Source organism: Podarcis raffonei, chromosome 5 (genome assembly GCF_027172205.1).
Source record: "Podarcis raffonei isolate rPodRaf1 chromosome 5, rPodRaf1.pri, whole genome shotgun sequence".
Taxonomy (NCBI): domain Eukaryota; kingdom Metazoa; phylum Chordata; class Lepidosauria; order Squamata; family Lacertidae; genus Podarcis; species Podarcis raffonei.
In genome coordinates this window covers 65,833,716-65,859,151 of record NC_070606.1, presented here as the reverse complement: position 1 = coordinate 65,859,151, position 25,436 = coordinate 65,833,716, and the positions used below count along the sequence as shown (strand labels likewise).

Here is a 25,436-nt window from a genome sequence, read left to right as displayed (position 1 = left end):
CAAGGCTGCTGAGTCAAAAGCCTCACAGACGCCGTGGGAGCAGTCTGTGATAGACACCTCTGCAACACCTCTCTCAAAGCCTCCAGGAAGAAGACAACATGAAGCTTGCTCTCCAAGCTGTGCTGTTCACTGGGCTTCTGGGTAAGTGAATGCAGGCTTGCAGAAAGGGGCAAGTCAAAGGCACTTCATGGCCGCAAGGTGGAATTAGAGTCTGTGCTCAGACAATGGCAATCCTTTAAAAATCATGCCGCTTTAATTTCTGCCATTCCTTGCCTTTTAAGAAATAGGGTTGCAAGCCTTTCAAATATTTTCCTTATGGAAAACAACAAAGTCCTAGGGATGGCAGAAAGTCTCACTGGTTTGCAGCAGTTCCTGCCTTTTGTTGAGGTCTCAGTCCAAGAGCCCTGCTGAGCTGAATGCTTCTGCTATCTTCTGTCATGCCCTCACCATATATTGAAAGCGCATGGCTTCCCCCAAAGAGTCCTGGGAACTGGAGTTTGTTAAGGGTGCTGGGGATTATAGCTGTGTGAAAGGCAGGGCTTTTTTCAGCTGGAACTCATCAGAACTCAGTTCTGGCACCTCTCAGGTGGGCACCACTATCATTATAAGAAAACAAGGTAAGTTCATGGTGAGTTCTGGCACCTCTTTTTCTATGAAAAGTAACACTGATTAAAGGTAAACTACATTCCCCATGATCTTGGGTGAGAGGGAAGCCATGTAATTTCAATGTATAGTATGGGTCTGAACTTTAAGTGATGAAGCTTCCATTTATGCACACAGTGAACTGTCAACCAGAATATCTTTCTTAGAGCTTGAAACAGTGCTTAACTATAACTATATAGTTATGTAAGCTTAGGTACAGTGAACAGCAAGATAGGGTTTAAGGACTAATATTTGAGGTATGCAACTCTACCTTCTGGAAAGGGCACCAGTACCATTATTAATCCCATAATGGTGATGTGCTTTGACCAGGATAGGGAGGCAGAATTGCATATTCCTCTGTGAAACAGTTCAGAAACCCACATTTGCAAAGTGTATGTAGGATAAAGGGCATTTGTTGGGGGGATTTGGGGAGGACGGTATGGTGGTTAAATCCTCTTGTGCTTCCCCCTTCCCCCACTGTATTTCTTCCCAACTGTTTTCCAGATGCAGAAAGATAGATGTAGAAACAGCTTGAGGGAGATGTGGTCAGGGAAAGAGTTTAACACCCTCCTCCTGGCAGCTGATTCCCTCCTGCAAATCTCCCCAAACTGGGACCCCCATGTTTGCATGTAATCTATGGTTTCGTAACCACACCATTGCATCTAAAGCACATCCAACACACATCTTCACCACAAAGAATCCTGGGAGCTGCAGTTTCTTATTCACAAAGCTGCAATACCCAGCACCCCTAAGAGACCACTGCTCCCAGAATTCTTTCCCAGGATTCTCGGGGATTGAACATGTGGTGCCTTGTGTGCAGAGCAAGTGCCCTACCACTGAGCTATTGCCCTTCTTCTAATTAGGACTAGACTCAAATCAACTGGAATTAAGCTACAATGAATAGGGCTGTGTTAATTGCATGAGTGCAATTAAAGCGTCTGGTGTTGGGAGGAAGCAACAGTTAGGATTGGTACTGTGGGGAGTAGGGATGGATGGATGTGTTCTTTACCCATTCACCTCCCATTATGTGCTCCCAATGAACCTCTCTCCCCAGCACATTACTTTCAGTACATAAGGGAATCTTCCCCTGGTGTTTAATATGTGTCCAGGTTTTGGTGGTAGCAGGATTTTATTCCTGAAGCACGAACATGTCTTGGGATGACTGCGTGCGAAAACACCCTACTAGAAAAGTTAACCAACAAACTTAAATTAGCACAGGGTCAAGCAAAGGAGGATGCCTTCACCCCGTGTGGTTCCCTTTTATCACATACGCAGCTTATAGCTGCTTGAGCATGTGTGGCTGAGAGTGTGAAAGCAATCTCTCCAGACTCTTTCGATCTAGAATGTGATAGCTCTGGCTTGACTTGTGACAGCACAGCTGGCATTCATCACAGGCTGAATAAAAATCTCAGCTACCACGGACTGAAATAATTCATTGCCCTTAAGTACTGCAACATCAGACTAAGCGAAGAGTGTTGCGTTCCTCTAAACAGCTGAGTCTTTGTCTTGGGGCCAGTATGTGACTGCTCAGTGTGATGCAGTGCAAGACCTGGATTGAGGCTCTTGTGTGTAGGTTAAGCAACAGAGTTCTGATGGACAGAATCTGTAGAGATGCACTGAAAAACATGCAGCTTTGAGAAAATCTCATTTACATGGACAACAAGGAAACAGCAATTCAAGGATGTGTACCTTATGTAGGCATCTAGGAGCAGTTCCAGATCTTCAGGATTCTGTCTTGATAGTCAAGGTTAGTTTAATACAGCCTTCCACAATGTGGTACCTAACAGATGATATGGGCTACAGCTCCCATCATCCCTGACCAGTGGCCATGTTGACTGGGCCTGATGAATATTGCAGTGCAAACCATCTGGTTGGGGAAGGTTGGTGAGCAAATCTTCTTACCCTGATCCTAGTATTAGACAATCGCACAGATGGGAAGAAAATCCCATACATCTGGGGAGGTGGACTTCAGGCAAGGCAGCGTTATCATCGTTCATGGCCCATGATATCACAACACTTCCCCTCCTTTATTTTCTTCACAGCATCGTGTTTTGCAACGTCCGGGGTAAGATGGTGTACAACATCAACGGCTGAGCAGAACAAGTGTCAAAGACTGCAGGAATGCTTAAGTACCTCCCAGCAACCTGCATCTTTCCCACAATTCAGCTGTGTGAAGAAGAGCAGTCCCCATGACTGCATCAGTGCCATTGCGGTAAGTGATTAGTGGAAGCTGGACCCAAACACTGGGGGACTTCCCTGAATTTGGTGTGCAAGACAAACCAAACTTTTGCTGGTGGGTCTGTCAACTCTGCAGAAAATGGTTTGTTTCAAAGATCCTAGTTCCCTGGTTAGGGTCAGAAGCAGGAGCTAGGAGCGGCCCATGAGGCAGAAAGGGGTTGACTAGGGACAGACATTGGAAAGTTCTGTCTGATCACAGAAGTGGCTGACAGAATCCCTGGGGTCATGGAACCTGGGAGGAATCAATGGTAAAACAGCCTTTGCCTGTATACTGCCTTTTCAGACTCCAGTATGGGTTATTTGCCAGAAAATGGTTTTAGTGGTTAAAACAGTAATCACTTTATTATGGGGCCATAGATCCAAAGAGGTTAAAACAAAATATTGGCCTGGTGGCAACCTAAAGCAAAGTCCCAGGCAACTAGAACACTAATAAAGTCCCTTCTTGATCCCCTGGGCTAAATTATCAGTTTAAGATCACTCTATACCTCCTTTCTGACTCTGGCACTGTGAAAAAAGAGAAGAGAGCTCAGTTAATTTTGGGATTCACCCGTCACTGAGTGGTACAATAGTCTTTCTAGCTCCTTTCATTCCTGTCACTTCTCCTTCCCAATTGTGTTTTCTTCTTCCCATTTGTCTACTCTTATGTGTTTTCAGGCCTCCGAGGCAGATGCTGTCAGCCTGGATGGTGGTCTCATTTATGATGCAGGCTTGGCCCCGTATAACTTGAAGCCGGTTGTATCTGAAGTTTATGGCACAAGTACAGGAGGTAAATTTCAACAGGGCTGATTTTGAGAATTCTGTTGTGCTCTGTGTTGTGGCAAGGCCCAAGCTGGGATCAGGGTTCAGGTGTTGCTGCAATATGCTGCTTTTCTTAAAGCCAAGCCTGCTTAAAGCCCACTCCCAGAGGAGTGGAGAAGCCCCAGATCTTCCTGGGCCTACTGCAACGGAGTCCTCTGAGTTAGAGGTTAGAGACCCATCAGGTTCATCTGAGAGTGCTTCTGGAGCAGGCCTTACATGCCCATGGAGTGTAGGCCTGGAGCCAGTGGCTTCAAGTTACAAGAAAGGAGAATCTGACTAAACACCAGGAAGAACTTTCTGACAGTAAGAGCTGTTCAACAGTGGAACGGACTCCCTTGGTTTTTGGTGGACTCTCCCAGATCTTGTTCCATCACTCTAACCACTACACCACACTGACTCTCTAGTGCTAGGAGTGAAAGAATCTGTCAGTTTGGGTTTCTTCCAGTTTCTCATTTTTCCATTATTAAATTCAGCTCTCCAGTAAATTCAACTTAGTAGACAAGAGTCATTAGGAGAAGGTCTCCAGACTAGGGAAGAAGTAGTAAAGTTCTTCAGGAAGAACTTTCTGACAGTAAGAGCTGTTCAACAGTGGAACGGACTCCCTTGGGAGGGTTGTGGACTCTCCTTCCTTGGAGGTTTGTCAGCAGAGGTTGGATGGTCATCTGTCATGGATGCTTTAGTTGCGATTCCTGCATTGCTCTACAATTCCAACTCTACAATTCTATTATTCTTCCAACTCTACAATTCTATTATTCTTCATTGCCGCACAGGTCACAATATGCCCTCTCTCTTTCTCCCTGCCAGGAGAATCTGTTACCAGTTACTACGCTGTGGCCGTTGTGAAGAAAAATACCATTCAGGCACTTGGTGATCTCCGAGGGAAGAAATCTTGCCACACTGGCTTGGGCAGATCTGCAGGCTGGGTTATGCCAGTAGGGCGGTTGTTGAATCTTGGTCTTATAGAATGGGCTGGAGCAGAAACAGAACCTATAGAAAAAGGTAAGAAGCAGAGTGATGAAAGCCACAAGATTGATGTGGAAGGAGCGAGAACGGGCAGGAAGGAGGGTCACATGACCTTTGTTGAATAGATTACTTTCCAGCCACACAGAAGTCAGAGATTTCTTTCCATTCTCCATTCAGAGAAACAAGAGGTGTTATCATAGTTCAGAGACACATTCTAGCCAAGGAAAAGCACTCACAGGGTGCAGAGCAGGGCTGGTCAGGGTGGCGGCGGCCTGAGGAGTGTCCTGATAGAGAGGGCCACATTCAGCAACCAGGCCTCAGGTACCCCATCCCTGCTGTACACCCTCTGGGAATTTTGGCATTCTGCCCTTTACTAAAGTGGAATGATGACCCAGCACATGTTTTACATATAGTCCCTCTTCATAGGTACCAGGTATAAAATCCAGGGTTAACGCAAGACATTTTATTTACCCAAGTGTTTGCAGAGCATGATCTGAGAAGTGTGTCCTGGTATCCTGAGTATGCGTGTGCTTGTGTGAATTTGTGTGCGTGTGTGCGTGCGTGCATAAGAGAGGATGGAGGAGGCTAACTCCTGTTTTGTTTAGGCCACACCCACCTTTTGTTTTGGCACATGGCCCCCAGAAGACAAGCTGAGACAGAATGTGGTCCTTGACTGAAAGAGGCTTTCCCAGCCCTACCTTGCCGATATAACATTGCAGAAGCTTCTGGGATGTCTATCACAAGTTGTATGCCTCTGCAGTTGCTGAAACAGCATATGGTCTGAGATTTGTTTTCTGGGACATCACAGAACAGGGTTGGAGAACCTTTAGCCCTCCAGATGTGGCTGAACTACAACTTCCCTCAGCCCAAGCAAGCATGGCCAATGGTCAGGGATGATGGGAGTTTAGCAGCATCTGGAAGGCCCACGGTTCATCACCCCTGTCACAGAGACTCCTTGGACTTTGTGTTCCACCTGCTTTCTACCAAGAGGCGAGTGCTGTCCTTGACAATAATTGGCATTATAAGGCCATGACTGAAACGTTTGTGTGGCTGACTCATCCCCGATACAAACTAATAGGTGAATGCTATTTAGAAGAAGGGACCTGCCAATGCCTTGCCTGTGTGGTCTTCTTTTACAGCTGTAGCCAAGTTTTTCTCAGGCTCCTGTGTCCCAGGTTGCAAAAATGAGCCAAATCTGTGCCGCCTTTGCGCTGGAAAAGGTGATGAAAAATGCAGCCGGAACGACCCCTACGCTGGATATTCAGGGGCTTTCCAGTAAGTAACATGCATTTCCATTTGGTTTCTTTTTTGGGGGGGGGTGTCATAGCCCTAGGAAATTCAGGTGCTTTATAACCAAAATAGGAAAAGGAGGGGTTTGTTCTGAAATGCCGAACACAATTTTTGAACCTAACACTGGAAACATGCAACCTGAGAGCCTTTCTGGACAATCAAAGGACTGATGGTACACTCCCCATTTCCTTGAACAACAAGAGATCATAAGAGCATCACTACCTTCTTTTGGCAGAGAAGGGGTGTTTTTGTAATATTTGGTTTATTTAGAAACATACAAGTATAGCTAGACATGCTTCTGTTGTGTAGTGGATTCTCTACCCTGCATCAGATGAGAGGCTGCCTATACACAGGTGATGCCTTCTGCTTCTTGGAAACTCTCAGTTTTAAATGGTAGTTAGCAATTATGCCAGGTAGTTAAATGGTAGTTAGCAATTATGCTGCTGCTGCTGCTGCTGCTGCTGCTTCTTCTTCTTCTTCTTCTTCTTCTTCTTCTTCTTCTTCTTCTTCTTCTTCTTCTTCTTCTTCTTCCTCCTCTTCCTCTTCCTCTTCCTCTTCCTCTTCCTCTTCTTCTTTCTTGCTAGGCCCATTGAGGAGGGAGTGTTCTTCAGGACTGTAGTACATGGGGATTTGAATTTTAACACTTTCTCCCCTAGCCATGAAATCAAAACCTTGTCAACATGTCTTTTAGGGTTAAAAACAAAACTTTAGCCAGATGTACACTCCAGTGCAGGAGAGGTGGAACTCTACAAAGGAATAAAAACAATCCACTCTCCTAAGAGTGAAAAACAAACCAGAATGTTTCCGAAACAGCTAGACATAGCTGCGGGTGGGCTAGCTTAGCTGCCATTTTCCACATAAGTAAAGACATTTTTTAATAATGAAGAAAAACAAAGTTTCACATAATGGTGCAAGCATGGACAGGAAATTATATCCAACAGATGTCAGTAACATTTTCAGAACATGTGACATTTATACTTTACTGCCATCACAATAGCAACATTGCTCTTCTGTGTGTAGATGCATCTGCAAATCATTGCAGAAGTGCAGAAAGAGATGGAGATTATTTATTTTTGCACAATAAATGCACAAACAACTGAGTGTGTGGAAGTCTCCCAGTAGTTTCTGTGGCACACAACTATGTGGCAAGCATTAAAATATCCTCAAAGTCTTGTATATTCTGGTTACCGTGGGTAGCAAGAAACTGGTTAAATATCTCTACATGGCAATGTAAAGTTCTACCATCAGGTTGTGGAAAAATGAATTTTTATTGTCAATTTCCAGTGAGGTAGTCATTTCAATCAGTTGCGGAAAACATGATAAAAAAACTTGTGGCACCCTAAGAACTGCACACTCATTGTGACATAAGCTTTTGATGACTACAATTCCAGATCATAAAGCCCACAAAAGCTTAAATCATAATACATTTGTTAGTCTTTAAAGTACTACCTGACTCTTTGTTGTTTATATTATGAGTTTTTGCTATGATTTCTGTTTTGGAACACTCAACTTGCAATGTCTGATTTCCTCTCTTTCCCTCACGATAAGTCTTTCCTTTCCGGAAGAAAGTTTTTCTGGAACTATCAAAGTCTCACCATACCTATTCTTCCACTCTTTTACTACTCATTTGCGCTTCAAGACCCCCAATCCACCCCTAGGAGAATAAAGACACAAGGACACAGAATTTAGGTTAATGTTAATGGGCAAAATTTAGGCCACAACTTTATTGGTTACAGAATGTGAGTGGTATTGGCTTAGGCATTGGCATCAACAGACTATATCTGACTCCTGCCCACCTTGCAGGAAGTCTGGAAGGGTAAACCACCAGTAGGGGGAGCCCTGCCAATGAGGATCGACTCGAGCCCCCCCCCCGGGTTCCTGCTGGGGTCCTGGCATGGCCCTAGCCCCTCCACGGGCTTCGGACAAGATCCACACCCCTGGATTCCTTTAACGGAATACCCTTATGCATGGAGGGGCAGGTGATGGCCACACCTCCCCTCCCCCCCACATCGCTATTCCAATGCCTAACCACCAAAGCTTACAAAGTTGTGATGATTGCTACGAGGTAGGTGAAAACCAAGTGGCTGGTGCCAATCTGCCAAGTGGAAAAAGTCCTACCAGGCCCCTCAACGGCGACCAACCGAAGTCCATAGCAAGGCCAGTGACCCTACCTAAAAGAGGGTGGGAGATCCGCGGTGCGAGGCTGAAAGAGGAGCTTCCAGAGTTTAAATTGGCCCCGGCCACGCCCCCCACAGCTCCCTGATTGGCCGCCTGGCAAATGGCGTGGTCGGGTCACCCTCAGTGTGACGCAGAACGCTGAGGCGGGGTGGGATCTGGTGGCCCGAGCGCAACCCGGTCCCACTCGGAAGCGGAACTGATTTCCTGTGCTTGATCATTCCTGAGACCATCTATGTTTTATCTGTGTATTATGATTTTTAAGTTCTTCACTTATGGACTGTATGACTTCTGCGTTTTGTTGGCGCTGAAGAAAATAAACAATAGTAGTTTGTATGCTCAGGATCTGTAATTCCTTTCTGCTTCTTTGAACACGCAGAAGGTTGGTGTAAGGACCCAAAACTTCAGTTGTTCTAATATTTCTTCCTCTGCTTGTTCTTCTAGATGTCTGAAGGATGGAGCTGGAGATGTGGCCTTTGTGAAAGATGCAACTGTACTAGGTAAGGGCGGAGGGCAAGTTTAGCCCTTCACATGTTGTTAGACTCCAGCTCCCTGAAGGTCAGGGATGCTGGGGACTGTGGTCCACAAAATCTGGAAGGCACCACAATACCTGTCCCAAAGTTCCTAGTAGAGCTCAACCCTCTGTGCAGACGGAATTCACATTTTTGAGTCAGTTTGTGTTGAGTTCCATGGACTGAGTTGGTTCTATGAAGGCTGACGATATGTGCAGAAACCTGTATGGTTCAGCTTTTTCCACAGTGTAGCAAGTGCCAAAAAATACACAGCTTCATTTGTGAAAAGGTCATGCAATTAGGCTGTTCCAGCACCTGGTTGACTTCATGTATTATATCCTAAGATCAAACACCCTATACAGTACAGTAACCACTTGAGCATTCCTTGGAAGGAACATTGAAAGATCTGCCTTATGCTTAGCCAAACTACTGTTTCAGTGTTGTCTACACTGACTGCCGGTAGCTGTCCAGAGTTTCAGGAAGGATTCTGCCCCAGCCTTACCCAGAAATACTGGAGATTGAACCTGAAACCTTTTGCCCGCAAAACATGTACTCCACCGTTGAACTACAATGCTTTCCTGCAGGAAATTGTAACCACTGTAAACCTGGATGGACTCTCAGTATATACAGGTGGAATCAGTATCATGTAATTGTAGAGTTTCACCTTCATTGTTTTTCATTATTAGACATCACAAAACTCTTAATCTCAGATTTGTGGGTTCAAGCCTCACGTTGAGCAAAAGATTCCTGCACTGCAGGGGGTTGGACTTGATGGCCCTCGTGGTCCCTTCCAACTCTACCATTCTATGAGTCTATGGGCTTCTCATTTCTCAGCTTTGGTATTCTAGCATTTCAGGGTGGAACCTATCTTACATACCTGGCTTTAAATCTTGCTATCATTTTTCATAGCCCTCAGTCCAGAAGAAAGGAACCAGTATGAGCTGCTCTGTGATGATGGCAGTAGGAAGCCTATTGAAAAGTATAAGGAGTGTTCTCTGGCTAGAGTCCCTGCTCATGCTGTGGTAGCACGGAGTACCGACAGTCGGGCAGATGAGATCTGGACGGTCCTCTCCAAAGCAATGGTATGTGTGTGTGTGTGTATTTCATAAATTGTTTTCAATGATGTATCCCAAAGCAATTTACAATATAGTGGCCGCTTATAAACAGCAACACACAGTTAAAACAACTGCACATAAGATTTGTAAGACCTATGGGGGACTTCCAAGCATGCAAGTTTGTAAATTAAGTAACGCACACACACAGAGTGCTATTAAATGCTACTCCTACTCTCTATAGACCCACTGAAATGAGTGGACAGGACTAACTTTAGTTCATTAATTGCAGTGGGTTGGACTTAGTTGACTACAACCCATAATAATGGAAACATACACAAACAAGCTTGCTTCAGGACTTATGAAATGTTGAGGTTCTAGAAATCCAAAGTATATAGAGCAACTTGTCCCTGGCCAAGCTGCTTCAGGTCATGGTGGATGTGCTCCTGGAGACACCTAGTTTGGTTGTCCTAGGGGATTTTAACATCCATGCTGACATGACCTTACAAGGGGCCGCTCGGGACTTCGTGGAAAGCATGGCCTCCATGGGGCTGTCCCTGAATAAGTTTGGCCCAACTCATAGTCATGGACATGCCTTAGAGCTGGTGTTTACCTCTATGGATGTGGGTGAACTGACAATAAAAGCGAAACAAAAGAAGTGCCATGGTCGGATCACTTCCTGGTGCAACTGGACTTCTCTGCGACCCTTCCCCTCTGCAGGCAGGTAGGATCTATTCGGATGGTCTGCCCCCACCACTTAATGTATCCAAATGGTTTTCAGAGAGTGGTAGGGAATATTTTATCCCATGTTGATGACCTTTCAGCTGATCCCCTGGTGGCCCGCTAGAATGCGGAGTTAACCAGGGCTATCGACTGTCTGGCTCTGAAGCGCCCTCTCTGATTGCATGGAGCCTGGACAGCCCCGTAGTTTCTCCTGGAGCTGAGGGTGATAAAACAATCACTGAGAAGCTAGAGTGCAGGTGGCGGAAAACACATTCTGAATCAGACCAGACATAGGTTGGAGCTCAATGTCGAGCCTACCAAGTGGCAATAGCGACAGCGAAGACGACTTTCTTTACTGCCTCTGTTGCATCTGCAGAAAACAGCAGTATGAGACTCTTTCAGGTGGTTCACAATTTAACAGAACCACCTGCACCATCGGGGCCTGGTAAGGACCCCAAAATGAAGTTTTTTGCAGATAAAGTCGCTCAGATTCGGAAAGAGGTAGACTCTAATGTGGGAGCAGGGCTGGGGCGGGAAAGTGCTAGAGTCCTGTCTAGTCAAGTTGCATGGGATCAATTCCAATCTGTTACCTCCGAGGATGTGGACAGGCTGCTTGAATTAGTGAAAACCACCACCTGTCTCCTTGATCCTTGCCCATCCTGGCTAATAAAAGTGAGCCGGGAAGGGCTGGGTGATGGGCTCTGTGGGGTGGTGAATGCTTCCCTCTGTGAGGGAGCTTTCCCAGACCCGCTGAAGGAGGCGGTTATTAAACCGCTTCTTAAAAGAACATCTTCGGACCTGGCCAATATGGCCAACTATCGCCCAGTCTCAAATTTTCAATTCTTGGGCAAGGTGATTGAGCAGGTGGTTGCTGAACAACTCTAGACACGTCTGGAGGATGTGGACCATTTGAATCCCTTCCAGTCGGGATTCAGGCCTCACCATGGAACTGAAACTGCCTTGGTCGCGCTGGTTGATGATCTCCAATGGGCTAGGGACAAAGATGAAAGCTGTTTCCTAGTTCTGCTGGATCTCTCAGCGGCCTTTGATACAATCGACCATGACCTCCTTCTGGACTGTCTAGAGGAGCTGGTAGCTGGGGGCACTGTCATACAGTGGTTCTGCTGCTTCCTCCTGGGTCATGTCCAGAAAGTGGGTTGGGGGATGAGTGTTCAGACCCCCACTTGTGGGGTGCCTCAGGCTTCCGTCCTCTCCCCCATGCTTTTTAATATCTATATGAAGCTGCTGGGAGAGATCATCAGGCGGTTTGGGCAGGGTGTTCATCAGTATGCAGATGATACCCAGCTCTACCTCTCTTTCAAATCAGAACCAGTGAAGGCGGTGAAGGTCTTGTGTGAGTGCCTGGAGGTGGTTGGAGGATGGATGGCGGCTAACAGATTGAGGTTGAATCCTGACAAGACAGAAGTACTGTTTTGGGGAGGACAGGGGGCAACCAGGTGTGGAGGACACCCTGCTCCTGAATGGGGTAACTGTGCCCCTGAAAGACCAGGTGTGCAGCCTGGGAGTCATTTTGGACTCACAGCTATCCATGGACGTGCAGGTCAATTCTGTGTCCAGGGCAGCTGTTTACCAGCTCCATTTGGGATGCAGGCTAAGACCCTACCTGCCCGCAGACTGTCTTGCCAGAGTGGTGCATGCTCTAGTTATCTCTCGCTTGGACTACTGCAATGCGCTCTACGTAGGGCTACCTTTGAAGATGACCCGGAAACTACAACTAATCCAGAATGCGGCAGTTAGACTGGTGACTGGGAGTGGCTGCTGAGACCATATTACACCAGTCCTTATAGCCCTACGTTGGCTCCCAGTACGTTTCCGAGCACAATTCAAAGTGTTGGTGCTGACCTTTAAAGCCCTAAACGGCCTCGGTCCAGTATACCTGAAGGAGCTTCTCCATCCCTGTCGTTCAGCCTGGACACTGAGATCCAGCGCTGAGGGCCTTCTGGCGGTTCCCTCACTGCGAGAAGTGAGGTTACAAGGAACCAGGCAGAGGGCCTTCTTGGTAGTGGTGTCCACCCTGTGGAACGCTCTCCCATCAGATGTAAAGGAAATAAACAACTATCGGACTTTTAGAAGACATCTGAAGGCAGCCCTTTTTAGGGAAGTTTTTAATGTTTGAAGTTTTGTTCTGTTTTTAGTCCTCTGTTGGGAGCTGCCCAGAGTGGCTGGGGTAAAAATATGGGGCGGGGTAAAAATAATAATAATAATAATAATAATAATAATAATAATAATAATAATTACACTACAGTCCTGCATTTCTTCGTTGTTTCTTCATTAGACCCCCAAAAAGGAAGTGGAAGTCAGGTAGACTATGCAAGTCTAGCAGTTAAGTTGAGGCAGGTCAACCAATGGAATGTTGAAGGTGTCCACTGGAAAATAAAGGGATGGAGAGAGATGGAATTGACCTGCTTTTGGTGGGGTTGGCAGTGGTGATGCATATACCATGAGTTTTCAAAACTCTTCAATGCGCTCCATCTGACTTCATGTTTTCTTCTTACCTTTTCTCACTCTTCAATGAATATTTATTCTCCTATCTTAGGAGCTGGCTTCCCAGAACCCACAATCTGGATGCAAACTTTTTGGTTCTCCTGAAGGTCCTACCAAAGACCTTCTATTCAAGGATTCTGCTGTCAGTCTTCTTCGTGTACCTGAGTTAATGGATTCTCAACTCTACCTGGGCTCCCAGTACTGTGGTGCTATTCGGGCTATCAGAAAAGGTATGCAGGAGATCAGCTGCCATGGACCATCAGTACACTGGTGGTACCCAACTCTATTTCTCTGTATCATCTGGAACTGGGAATGGCTGAGAAGGCTCCAGACTGGTGTCTGGATGCAGTGGCAGGCTAGATTAGCTTAATAAACTGAGTCTGAATCCTGACCAGACAAAGGCTCTGTGGGTGAGTGGTTCTCAGATCTGGTAAGTTGAGCCATTGCCTGTCCTGGATGGGATCAAATGCATTTTGGGGGTGTGTTCCTGGATCCAGCTCTGTCACTGGAGGTTCAGGTCCCCACAGTAGGTGGAAGTGGTAAGAGGCATCTCTGCTGGTATTCTCTACACTCCGGCACATGTAACAGCACTGGTGCCAGTTAGGGTTGGACTTTGGGGCAGCTGTCCAGAGCCCCTTGATGAAGTCACCAGCACTTCTCTCTACCAGCACTTAATTTGCAGCACGATGAGGCATCAGAACTCCTGGTTAATTGAGTTTCTCTTTCTGATCCTTTAGACAGACCTTCCCCTGATACCGAAGGGAGGATCAGGTGGTGCGCAGTGGGCAAGGCTGAACAAACAAAGTGCGACTCATGGAGTGGAGTGAGCGGAGGCTCCATAGAGTGTGCTGTGGCAGAAACTCCTGATGACTGCATCATCAAGATCTTGGTAAGTGCTTTGAGTGGCACACCCCTTTCCCTTGTACCTTGCCACTGTGAGTCCTCACTTGGGTTTCATTGCTTCCATCCAGTGTGGTTTTGCTTCTGAGGCTGTGTACACATCATGCATTTAAAGCATGTTTCCCCACACGCCCCAAGAATATTGGGAACTGTAGTTTTCTAAAAATTATTTATTAAATTTGTTAGTTGCTTTACAATAATTTGTTAGTTGCTTTACAAGCGACTTACAGCCAAATGAACGGACATACAATAAACCCCACATGGAAACATTAAAGCCAAGAGGAAAGAGAAATGCATTAAAAACATCCCGCCCATGTCTAAAAGGCCACAGGTAGTTAAATATAAATAAGATAACTAAGAAAAATTTCTCATAAATTAAAATATCTTCATATGAAGCGGGAAGTCCCAGCCATTTGTTCTATAGCAGGGGTTGGCAAGGTTTACCTTGCCTGGGCTGGTTCACAGCAGTGGAGATCCCTCTGTGGGCTGGATCATGCGCATGCGTGAGTGCGCACACCCACCATTTCCGGCGTCTGCGCAGACGCAGTTTCCGGCACTGCAGAAGTGAGTCCCCATGCTGTGCCAGTTTAGCACAGTGCACAGGGACTCATCGAGTGGGCAGCTCGGTTCGAGGGCAGCTCGGGGGCTGGTTAAATGACCCCTGTGAGCCGCTTGTGACCCATGGGCCTTAGGTTGCCGACCCCTGTTCTATAGCACAGGGAAACCTCTTTGGTTATGCTGATCATTGTACTTAACTCACCAGCCAAAGTCATTACCTTAATAAAGGAACCAGTTTGGCAAGATTGCTCTTACACATTCTACCCCCACAGATGAATCGGAAGGGACTCGGGGCATCATGCCCACTCAGAACACTAGCTTATCTTTGACCTATGAATCTCAGGGATATCCAATATAGTAAACTCTGGGTGTCGTTGGACTACAACTCCCATGATCTCTTTCCATTTGCCATCCTGTCTGGGACTGATGGAGCTTGTAGTCTAGCATCTGGAGGGCATCTTATTGGGTACTGCACTATTCTGTTTCCCCACCTCTTCTCCCAAGGAGCTCAAGTGTCATTTACTGCCTTCCCCTTCCTAAAGGGCTGTGAGAGTACTTTAAATGTTGGTGTAGACGATACCAACCGTGTGCATTCTGTGCTCAGACACATTGAAATGTTTGGAGGAAACTAGCTTCTGAGTCTTCCCCATTCTTTCTAGTCAGAGCTCACTAACCTGTGAGCAAGGCTGCAGCCAAAGAAGTTTTATATAGTGTTAATTTCACAATGTGTATTTATGTTCCAGCTTCCAGGCTCAGTGCCTGGAAGGCTGAGAGATTAATGTCAAGCTGCAAAACTTGAATTCAAATTACAAGATTTTAAACATGCTTCCTATTATGCAACATGGAGGTTAAATTTTAGAAAGGTCAGTCAATCTGGTGATCTCTAGATGTTTTGGACTATAGCTACCAGTATCTCCAGCCAGCATAGCTGGTAGTCCAAAATATATGGAAAATATCAGGTTGAGGAAGGCTTTCATGCCACATGCATAACTACATGCAGGGCTACTGTTTCGTGACTTAAGCCTTTTACAGGCTTAACAGTTTGACTGGGAAAGTGCAAGCATAACAAAAAGAAGAGGATTTTCTCTAATACTGGTTATGTCCAGATTGTTACATTTGTATATGGATCTCTTACACATTTGAGTAGATACCCGTACAGTCATACCTTGGTTTTCAAACGCTTTGGAAGTCGAACATTTTGGCTCCCGAACAATCGAAAACTGGCAGTGATCGTTCCAGTTTTTGAACGTTCTTTGGAACCTGAATGTCGGATGTGAATTCTGCAGCTTCTGATTGGCTGCAGGAACTAACTGCAGCCAATCAGAAGCTGCGCCTTGGTTTCTGAATGTTTTGAAAGTTGAATGGACTTCCGGAACGGATTCTGTTCGACTTCCAAGGTACCACTGCCAGTGCTCTTTGCGCAATAAAAGCACACCTTCATAATCCCTCTCCAAACAAAGCAGGTACATTGCAATAAATAGCAATGACTGAATAATGCCCCTGAGGAACAAATTTGCTTCAAACCCAATGCATGTTTTCCGATGCCCCCTTTCATGCATGGATGATGTTGTCTTGGCTATATAAAATATTTCACATGTGAAGAATGTGTTTGCTATTAGCATATCTGATGTTCTTTGCAGAAAGATGAGGCTGATGCCATAAGCTTGGACGGAGGGTTTGTCTACACTGCCGGGATGTGCGGTTTGGTGCCAGTGATGGCTGAAGTTTACTGTAAGTATGAAAAATGGCAGTTTGACTCAATACAGCCCACACTATCACAAGCACACATCTGGAAATAACTTCTGATACACCTTCATTGCAGTTCTGCAAGGGGGCCAATGGGGATCTTGACCCGCAGGCTCAAGGTTTTATACCAATTTTGCATTGTGTTTATTATACCTACCTATGGGCAAGCATAGGGACGTGGGTGGCGCTGTGGGTTAAACTACAGAGCCTAGGGCTTGCCGATCAGAAGGTCGGCGGTTCGAATCCCCACGACGGGGTGAGCCCCCATTGCTTGGTCCCTGCTCCTGCCAACCTAGCAGTTCGAAAGCACGTCAAAGTGCAAGTAGATAAATAGGTACTGCTCCAGCGGGAAGGTAAATGGCGTTTCCGTGTGTTGCTCTGGTTCGCCAGAAGCAGCTCAGTCATGCTGGCCACATGACCTGGAAGCTGTACGCCAGCTCCCTCGGCCAATAAAGCGAGATGAGCGCTGCAACCCCAGAGTTGGCCATGACTGGACCTAATGGTCAGGGGTCCCTTTACCTTTACCTTTATGGGCAAGCATATTGTCACTTCAGATGAGAGCACACCACTGTGAAGATGTGCCAAGCAATGCTCTATGTGTGATTCACTTTTATTATAAGTTCTCAGGAAGCACCTGGTGTTTGACCCTCAGGTCTGTGACCACAAATGGCTGTTGTGGCATTGCAAAAACTGGGTGGGTTTGGGGCAGTATTCAATTAGCGTGTCCCATCAGGATTTCTGTTTGCACATCAGAACTCCCCCTCATTTTCTTCCCCCCACTCACCACCACATATGAACCCTGCATCCTCCCCACATTTGCCCCAAAGGTTTAAAGGGGGGAGGACAGGGGGAAGCAGAAATCCTTGTGCTGGCAGAATGACTTCATTAGTGCTACTTTGGATACAACTCTTTATCTTGGAATATTGTGTCCAGAACCTCTTTCTCATTCTCTTTGTAGCTGACCCTGCCGCATGTGCCCATCCAGAAACAGAGACAACAGGTGGGTAACTCTGGGACATACAGCCATGGAGAGTAAACCTAGGATTTAAAGCTTTTGTTCATTTGTTAAATCTATATCTTACCCTTCCTCTCAAAAGAACCCAGGGCAGAAAACATGTGATTCAAAAAACAACAACCCAGCACCTAAAAACATGGATAAACCTTTCTGTGCAATGTTTGTTTGAGAGAGAGACAGAGACAGAGGGAGAGGATCTAATATTATACTGCCATTTCAAACTGTATTTATATAAATATAATTTTATATTCGTTCATATTTATATAAATGTATTTGCCAGCTTTAAAACTCTTTCAAATCCAGTACTATTGGCAAAGATGGCGAATGTTGTGGTCTCCATGGTGCCTGGCAAGATGGGGCAGGATGTGTCAGGAGAGGTAGAGGATGACAATTCCATGAAGGGTGCAGGTAGAGACAGTGCCGATCGGAAGGTCGGCGGTTCGAATCCGTGCAATGGAGGGAGCTCCTGTTGTTGTGTCACAGTTTCTGCCAACCTAGCAGTTTGGAAGCATACCAGTGCAAGTAGATAAATAGGTACTGCTGTGGCCAGAAGGTTAATGGTGTTTCTGTGCACTCTGGCACTCATCACAGTGTTGTGCCAGAAGCGGTTTAGTCATGCTGGCCACATGACCCGGAAAGCTGCCTTGGCTTGAAGTGAGATGAGTGCCGCACCCCATAGTTATCATTGACTGGACCAAGTCCAGGGGTCCTTTACCTTTACCTTTTATTTACCTTATGTAGAGACAGCTCAAGCAGTGTCAAGGATGAGGGTCCTGCCCCCTGGTGGTCAGATAGCTCAGGAGGGGAGGGAGACCCAACAGAGGCAGGTGCCACCTCACCTCCTGAGAAGCCAGCCAAACCAGACCCACCCCTACCCCTGTCTCTTGGGAAAGAGTTTCCCCTGGTGGCTGAGCAGACCTGGCCAGGCTGGTGGTAGAGGGACAGTCAGAAGGTTGGACCACGTTGTTGCTGAAGACACATTGCTATCAATGCAGGCATGAGCAGAGCAGAGCCATTCTCTGCTCAGTCTTCTTGCTTGGGACAGGAACCTCATTAGTGATGGAGCACACTCTGCTCCTTCATAAGTAGAGCAGGAGGGGTGCATCAGTTGTGTTGGGACCATAGCTGTCAACGTTTCCCTTTTTTAAAGGGAAATTCCCTTATTCCGAATAGGATTCCTTGCAAGAAAAGGGAAAAGTTGACAGCTATGGTTGAGACAATGTTTTAGCTCCCTTTTTTATTACATTTATAACCCACCTCTCTCCCAAGGAGCTCAAGGTGAGCTTACACAATTCTCCTTCTTGTCATTTAATCACGCCTGGTCATGCATCCTAGACTCTGCCCGTGTACCCATTGAGCCTTGTAACCTGAACCCTGAGTGAAGCAGAGATGCAGCTGATTCATTTAATAAAACTTTCAGGATTTCCTGAGCCGAGAGTCTGGGTTTTTCATCTGAAAGTGGGAGCCAGGACAGAGAACCCAGTTTTCAAACCGATCTATGAGCAAAGCATCCTTTTGACTTATGCCTACTTTCCAAATAAGGACACAACAATAGAGAGGTAGTCAAGACCCTACCCACTCATTCATTCAGCATGTGAGAGAATTACAAGCTTTCATGGGCCAACTTGGCTGCCTCCCTCCATTAATTAGGGTCTCATTTGATTTGAGGCCTTATTTGAGATTTTTCTCCCCCTTTTCCTTTCCTGTCTCCAGTAAAGGGCTACACTGCTGTTGCTGTTGTCAAGAAAACTGATACTGGATTCAACTGGAAGACAATGAGAGGAAAGAAATCCTGCCATACTGGTGTTGATAGGACTGCTGGGTATAACATCCCCATGGGCTTGCTTTACCAGGAGAACATTGGAAACTTCAATATTAGTGAGTGACCTCATGTTCACTTGTTTAACTACTTTGCACATGACTCCCCTTCGGAGCCAAATGTGGTTAAGTGGTATACAACCTGTTTAAATATGTAAAGAAGCCATCTCACCCTATACATTATGTGTCAGAAACCTGGTGCCTCCTTTCCAAAGCCTGGGAAGCTTCTGCCCGGCTTAAGGAGGGAGGTGCGATGCTCACATGTGTGACATCACCCCCACCCCATAACCTTTGCAAGCTCACACTTCTGGCCCTAACTGTTCCCCTATGAAAAATTCACTGCATGCCACTGTTTGGCGCTGCTGTTGTCCTTTTAAAAGGGCAGTGCTTTACATGACAGAAGACCCCAACCAGCAAGGTTGGAGGAGCTGGGAAGGACTAGGAGACAGACACTTCCACTCGCTCCAACCTCACTATTTCCTGCAGCACAGTTAGCCAGTGCTTTGCATTGTTCTGTCCAGCCAGCACTTTCCTGCCTATTTTGTTTAAGTTGCAGTAAAATATAGCACTGTAAGCGCAACACTGCTATAATACTATTTAATGAAAAATGTTTCCCAACACTTACCACGTTGCTGAAATGTGCGGGTGTGCACCTTGTGATATCTGGCCAGGATGGAGTGCTGAGAATCTGCCATTCCAGTCGCCTGCTTAAGAATGGCTGAGTACAAATGTATGGCACTGCCTTTTGGAGAATACCCTTGGATTGGCTGGCAATGTTTCGTTAGTCTATGGTGGTAATCCAGATGGCTGATAAACCATCACATGGGGGGGGGGAATATGTTGGATCATGACACAGTCATTTCTAGAGCTGACTCATTGAAATCATGGTTGACTTAGGTCCTACCTTGATTTCAGTCAATCTACTCTAAATGACTACATTTGGATGCAACCAAAATATTTTTGGGATGGGTGGGATACTTTTAAAATAGGATAGCTAGCCTGCCAGCCAACAAGACTGAAATTTTAAGAAGATGGTGGGGGGAACCTGCTTTCCTCTATTCTATTGGGCATTCCAAATAGCAATCCTTTTTTGTGTGCAAATATTTCACTGCAAATATGATATGTGGCCATCTTACAAGAACAGATACAGAAGAATTCCAAGTGACTATTCCATGTTCTCCTGTCAGGTACATTCTTCAGTGAAGGCTGTGCTCCAGGATCGCCACCTAGCAGTCCACTCTGCAAGCTGTGCAAGGGCACTGGTACTGGAGGGGCACTCGCTGACAAACACAAGTGCAAAGCTAACAGCAACGAGATATACTTTGGCTACAGTGGTGCTTTCCGGTAGGTAACTTGGATATTAAAAACAAACTCTTATTCAGGAGATGATAGAGGAATGTACCCATGAGATTTTCAAAGAGAAATCTTAAACAACTGCAGCAACGAGCCATTCAGTATTTTGTCTCTATTAGTCCATCAGATGCCTCCTCAGGCCCAGTTTCCTCCTCCTGTTACTTATTATTATTATTATCAGTGCTCCCCCCCCTATAAAAATGTTTAGGGGGACTCTCATTTAGACTCAAGAAAATCACCATTTTATAGTTCAAATCAGGAAAAATAAATACAGTAAATGGACAAAAGTACAAAGATTCACAAAATGTTTAGGGGTATGCGTCCCCCTGCGTACCCCCAGAAAAAAGCACTGCTTATTATTGCTGTTGTTGTTTTTAAAGAACATTTTCATGAATTCCCAGGATTCAAAATCCTATGCAGGATATAAGCCTTGTTAGTATTAATTTTAAAATTGGCAGGGCAAAGTTCTGCTTAGGATCCCCCCTTTATCTCAGGTATGTGGAGCCTAGAAGCAATCACTTTGTGGGTACTGAATTGCAAACAACAAGCTCACATATTCCATGTCAAAACCTGGATATTGAAAGCAAGTTTCAAACTAAGATGTTTTGACTTCTGTCTCAAATGAAATCACTGCTCCACCTAGTGGGTGGAACAAATAAGCAGAAATAACATTTCTCCCACTTCAAGTAAAACATATTAATCTGTACTTTTAACATGGCTATTAAATATACATCCAGGTAAATAGCAAAAAAAATCTGGTTGCCAGCATACTGCCGTGATTTCAACATTACACTGAATTGGCCACAACTCTTTTCAGTTCACAGCATCTCATCAAATTATCATCTGTGATTAATTGCGTCTTTCACTTCTCACTGCAAATTCTGAATCCATTTGAACATAACTGGAAATATTCAAATTCATTTCAGCAGTCTGGTTTGAAGGAATTGACAAATGCCACACCAACATTTTTCTTTTAATTGTATTTTCTAGGTGTTTGATTGAGGCAGGAGATGTAGCCTTTGTTAAACACACCACAGTCCAGGAGAACACAGAAGGTATGTGGAAGGTTCATGCCAGCCCTAAGCAGGATGCGCAAGGAGCCCTACTCCTGTGGATTAACCTAACACAAATTTCACAAAGTGGCCACAGGTTTTATAGAGAAATGGTTGTCTATTTCCCCCATCACTACATGCCCATAAATGTCCCCTGCTCACAAGGGGGATCCAAGCAGAATAGCATCTAAACAGCAAGTCAGTTAGCAAGTCCATTGAAAAGAAGGGGAAATTCTGCATGAGTTACGCTGAGGATGGCTAACTGCTGGCTCATGGAAATGTGAAACCTGAAGCAATTTAATTTGGCCCCTGGTGGCTAAACTGTATTCAGATTGAAAGGAACAAAGTCCTCATTTGGAGGTTAAATTTATATGTAATATTATGCTGAGCCAAAGTTCACTATAATTGTGAATCCTTGCTGCTAGATGGAAACATCTTTTTTTTTATCAGACTGCCAACCACTTCCAGAGTGGTTATGCCAGTGGTGGGTAATGCCAGACCTAACAGAAGGCAAAGCCAAAGTGTACAGTAGGTTATGTTCTAGCCAGGCAAAAGCCCTTGATGGTGCAGAGAAAGGCATGGCCTGTAAAGAGTCCCAAGGGCTAGACAGAGGTTGTTGGGAGAGGCGCACTTGGTCTTTGGACTGGAAGTTCCATACCCCTTGTCCTCCACCCAAGCACTCCACAAAAGAGAGAGTGTGGCTGTTCTTGTTGGCTCAGCCCCTGACAACTCATGGTCTGCCACCTTTGCACAATTGACACCTGTGAATTTACATGATTGCCTGCAGAGGGAAGCTTTGCACATACTGTTGTATTATATGGTGGCTTGCATGAGACTGGGGACCCTGCATGATCCGAGCTCCCAGTTACAAGGAAGCCAAGGGCAATGACAGCTGTTGGATGCTCTCCTCCTCCTCCTCCTCCTTTTTACAAAATTTCTTTGCGTACAATAAACTAAACTCTGCTTTTACAAGCTGTAAAGAAAAGGAGGGGAAGGAGCAGGTAAACTCAGTTGCTTTCACTTGTCACAATTCTCATGGAAGTTACATAAAAATATATCCCCTTAGGCTGTGCCACTGCTAAACCATTCCTCTTAAAGAAGCAAGTTCCAGTACTACATGCAGATACCAAAATATATAAAGTCTTCTTCCCCTGTGTAGCCATTTGCATCCACCTGTAGGTGTTGGTGGGGTATGTAACATCAGGGACAGGGTCACCTGGTGAGTGCTCACTTGACAGATCCCTGAATAGAACAATAAAAGCTTTCTGATCTTTAACATTCTTTTTTCCTCCCAGGAGAAAACAAGCCTGCTTGGGTAAGGAACAAGGTGGCTGCCGATTTTGAACTTCTGAGACCTAATGGCGATCGCTGTCCAGTTAATGACTATGTAAGATGTGGTCTGGCCACAGTTCCTACTCATGGAGTAGTTGCAGCACCTGGGAAAGCAGAGGCTGTCCGTCGTGTGTTACTTGACCAACAGGTGAGGTTTTTTTGGTTTTTTTTAAGGGGACTTCCCAGATCACAACTCACAATAAATCTGTTGGCTTGCGATAGCTTTTAAAAATAGTATGTAAATAAATCACACCACTTCTGTAGAGGTAGCCACAGTTGGACAAAATTCTTTGTACAAAAGACACCCAGAAGCAATCAAGGGAAGTGTAGGAACAGTTTAATCGTTAAGGAGTGCTCAGTAGGAAGAGAACAACTGTGAAATGTTTGACGCACCATTTGGATGGCATGTGATCACCACAACCTTTTACCAAAAAGTGGGTGACCAAAACTTTAACACAACAGCTAACTGAATCCTGCTTTTCTTCCTTAATTACAGGCTTTATTTGGAAACGGTGGATCAAGAAAAGGGGATTTCCAAATGTTCCAATCTGAAACCAAAGATAGCTTGTTCAAAGATGGCACTCAGTGCTTAGTTAGCACAAAAGAAAAGACCGCCGCTGCTTATCTTGGCGAGCAATATCTGACTGCTATTGGTGGATTCAAGAAATTCTCACCTTCAGGTATCAATTATACACTGGGATGAATGACACCAGTCAGCTTCAGGCAAAACCTGGATTTCAGTTGCAGTCTAGACAGTACTCTCTTATAGTCGAAGAGGAAGCATTATATTTTTCCTTATCAAGGCTTTCCAGATGTGGTTGGAGTACAAATCCCATCAGTCCCACCAACATGATCAATGGTCAGGGATGCTCGGAGCTATGGTCCAGCAACATCTGAAGGACCACAGGTTTCACGCCTCTGTTCTGCATCTTTTTTTTTTTAAAGCAGCCTTCCCTGATTTGGTGCCCTCCAGAAGGTTTGGACTATAGCTCCTATCATTTCTGACCATCAGTCATGCCATCTGGGACACTTGAGAGCTGCAGTCCAGAACATCTGGATGGTACCAGGTTGGGGGAGTCTAGTTTAAAGGGCATTTTAAGTGAGTGGCAAAAAGTAAATATCAGTAAGGACCAATGCTACATGACCTTTTTAAAAGGCAGTTTCATAAACTATAAGTTGTCGTCCCTCCCCCCCACACTTTTGGCTTGTGCACTTTTGTTGTGAATTTTTAAACATGCGTGCTCCACTATATTCTATAACAATTTTGCAAAGCAGATGTAGTTTTTTCAGTCCTATAGAAGTTATGCAATCATCCTGTTCCCAATATTCTGGATAGGAAAACTGAATGAAATATAATGTTATTAGCTAGCTACACTGTTCATGCTCCCTTTCCTTCATTAGTCTGCACAAAACAGACCTTTGAGAGAGTCCATACCCATATTCAAGATGTGATATTACCCGAGGCTTTAGCTCCTAAGTCTTAGACAAATTTCCATGAGAGTAAAATGGTTTCTAGGGCATTACGAAACATTGCCAGAGTTTGTCTGTTTTGGTGTGCTGATCTTAAACTTTCCTTTTTATTTCTCTTCTCTTCTTTCTGTTTTTATGTTACAGAACTCCTTAAGGTCTGCAACTTCCACCATCATGATGTCTAATGTGATGAAAAGCAGCTCCTTCTAATGAATGAGTAGCATTGGAAGCACCATTCTTTCTTGCCTTAACTTGGGGATCTGTCCAACTGTTTCTTTTCTCCTTAACATCACAACAAAGTGTGTTCAAGCTTCTCTTTGTATGGCTTTTTAACTCCTTGGTGTCACTAGTACAAATAAATAAATAAAAGTAACTCTCACAAGCTAATTCATCCTGTTGGCTATGATTACTGATTCCTTTAGGGCAGGGGTAGGGAACCTACAGCCTGCCGGTCACAATGTCCATTATTCAAATCTACCAGCTACGGTGGCTGCGGCTGAAGCATATTGGAGGGCCACACATTCTCCACCCCTAAGAACATAAGAAGACCCACTGTAATAAATATATTTTTCCTCTTATATTCCATCAGGGAATTGCTGTTGTTGATTCGCTTTTAATTGGTTTGGGAGTTGCTCCAGTTTGGTTTTGACTCAGGCCAATAAAGATTCAGCACTACACCAGCATACAGGAATAGGTTCGTTTCTAGTTCGCATGGAACAATTTATAGATGGTTTATATTACAACGCTGATTTGCAAAGTTGGAAGAAACAAAGCAAAGAGTTCCTATTTGTCTTGTCTCTCACAGTTACCTACCTCAACCCTGGGCCTGTTAATTCCTGCAAGAAAAAAGTTCATGTACTCGAGCAGCGCTTTGGGAGATGGGCTCTACAAAGCCAAGAGGATGGTGCTTGTGTGTGGAGTTTGTGCATCCAAAATAGAGCCCACACAGTACAGCTACTCCACTTGTTTACAAATCACCTACTACCAAGCAATAAAGGTTACCAAGCCAAGGCAGATCATCCTTATACAAGTGCCAACTGTGGCACAAGCACTAAGCAAGAACTAAAAGTATGTGGCTCAAGGAAGTGAGCCAATCTGCAAAACAAACCAAGCCATGTAAAGACAGCACATTATCAGAGCTGGACTATCTAAAAAAGGATATGGGGGGGGGGGCTTGTAGGAATATAGGAAGCTGCCTTATCCCAGTATGACCATTAAATCTGGCTCAGTATTGTCTGGTTTGACTGGAAGTGGCTCTCCAGGGTTTCAGCCCCCACCTCTTAGGGCTCATCCA

At 45.2% G+C, this 25,436-nt stretch overlaps 1 protein-coding gene across 1 annotated transcript; it reads left to right on the top strand.

Moving 5' to 3' along the window:
• Positions 1-24,529, top strand: LOC128414495 (ovotransferrin-like). The gene is made up of 17 exons (XM_053389868.1): positions 1-141; positions 2,685-2,854; positions 3,535-3,646; positions 4,483-4,677; positions 5,781-5,916; positions 8,551-8,606; positions 9,528-9,700; positions 12,951-13,128; positions 13,636-13,787; positions 15,997-16,087; positions 17,061-17,102; positions 18,831-18,995; positions 20,123-20,279; positions 21,279-21,343; positions 22,636-22,820; positions 23,169-23,352; positions 24,287-24,529. Exons 1-17 carry the CDS (start codon positions 99-101, stop codon positions 24,325-24,327), a joined length of 2,145 nt encoding a protein of 714 aa, XP_053245843.1. The 5' UTR covers positions 1-98; the 3' UTR covers positions 24,328-24,529.
• The last annotated feature ends 907 nt before the right edge of the window (positions 24,530-25,436 follow it).

Excerpts from the sequence above, each read along its gene's own strand:
- LOC128414495 (XM_053389868.1), top strand. The coding sequence starts at position 99 with ATGAAGCTTGCTCTCCAAGCTGTGCTGTTCACTGGGCTTCTGG. Across the intron at positions 3,647-4,482 it reads TTATGGCACAAGTACAGGAG|GAGAATCTGTTACCAGTTAC; the intron begins GTAAATTTCAAC and ends TCTCCCTGCCAG. Across the intron at positions 8,607-9,527 it reads GAAAGATGCAACTGTACTAG|CCCTCAGTCCAGAAGAAAGG; the intron begins GTAAGGGCGGAG and ends CATTTTTCATAG.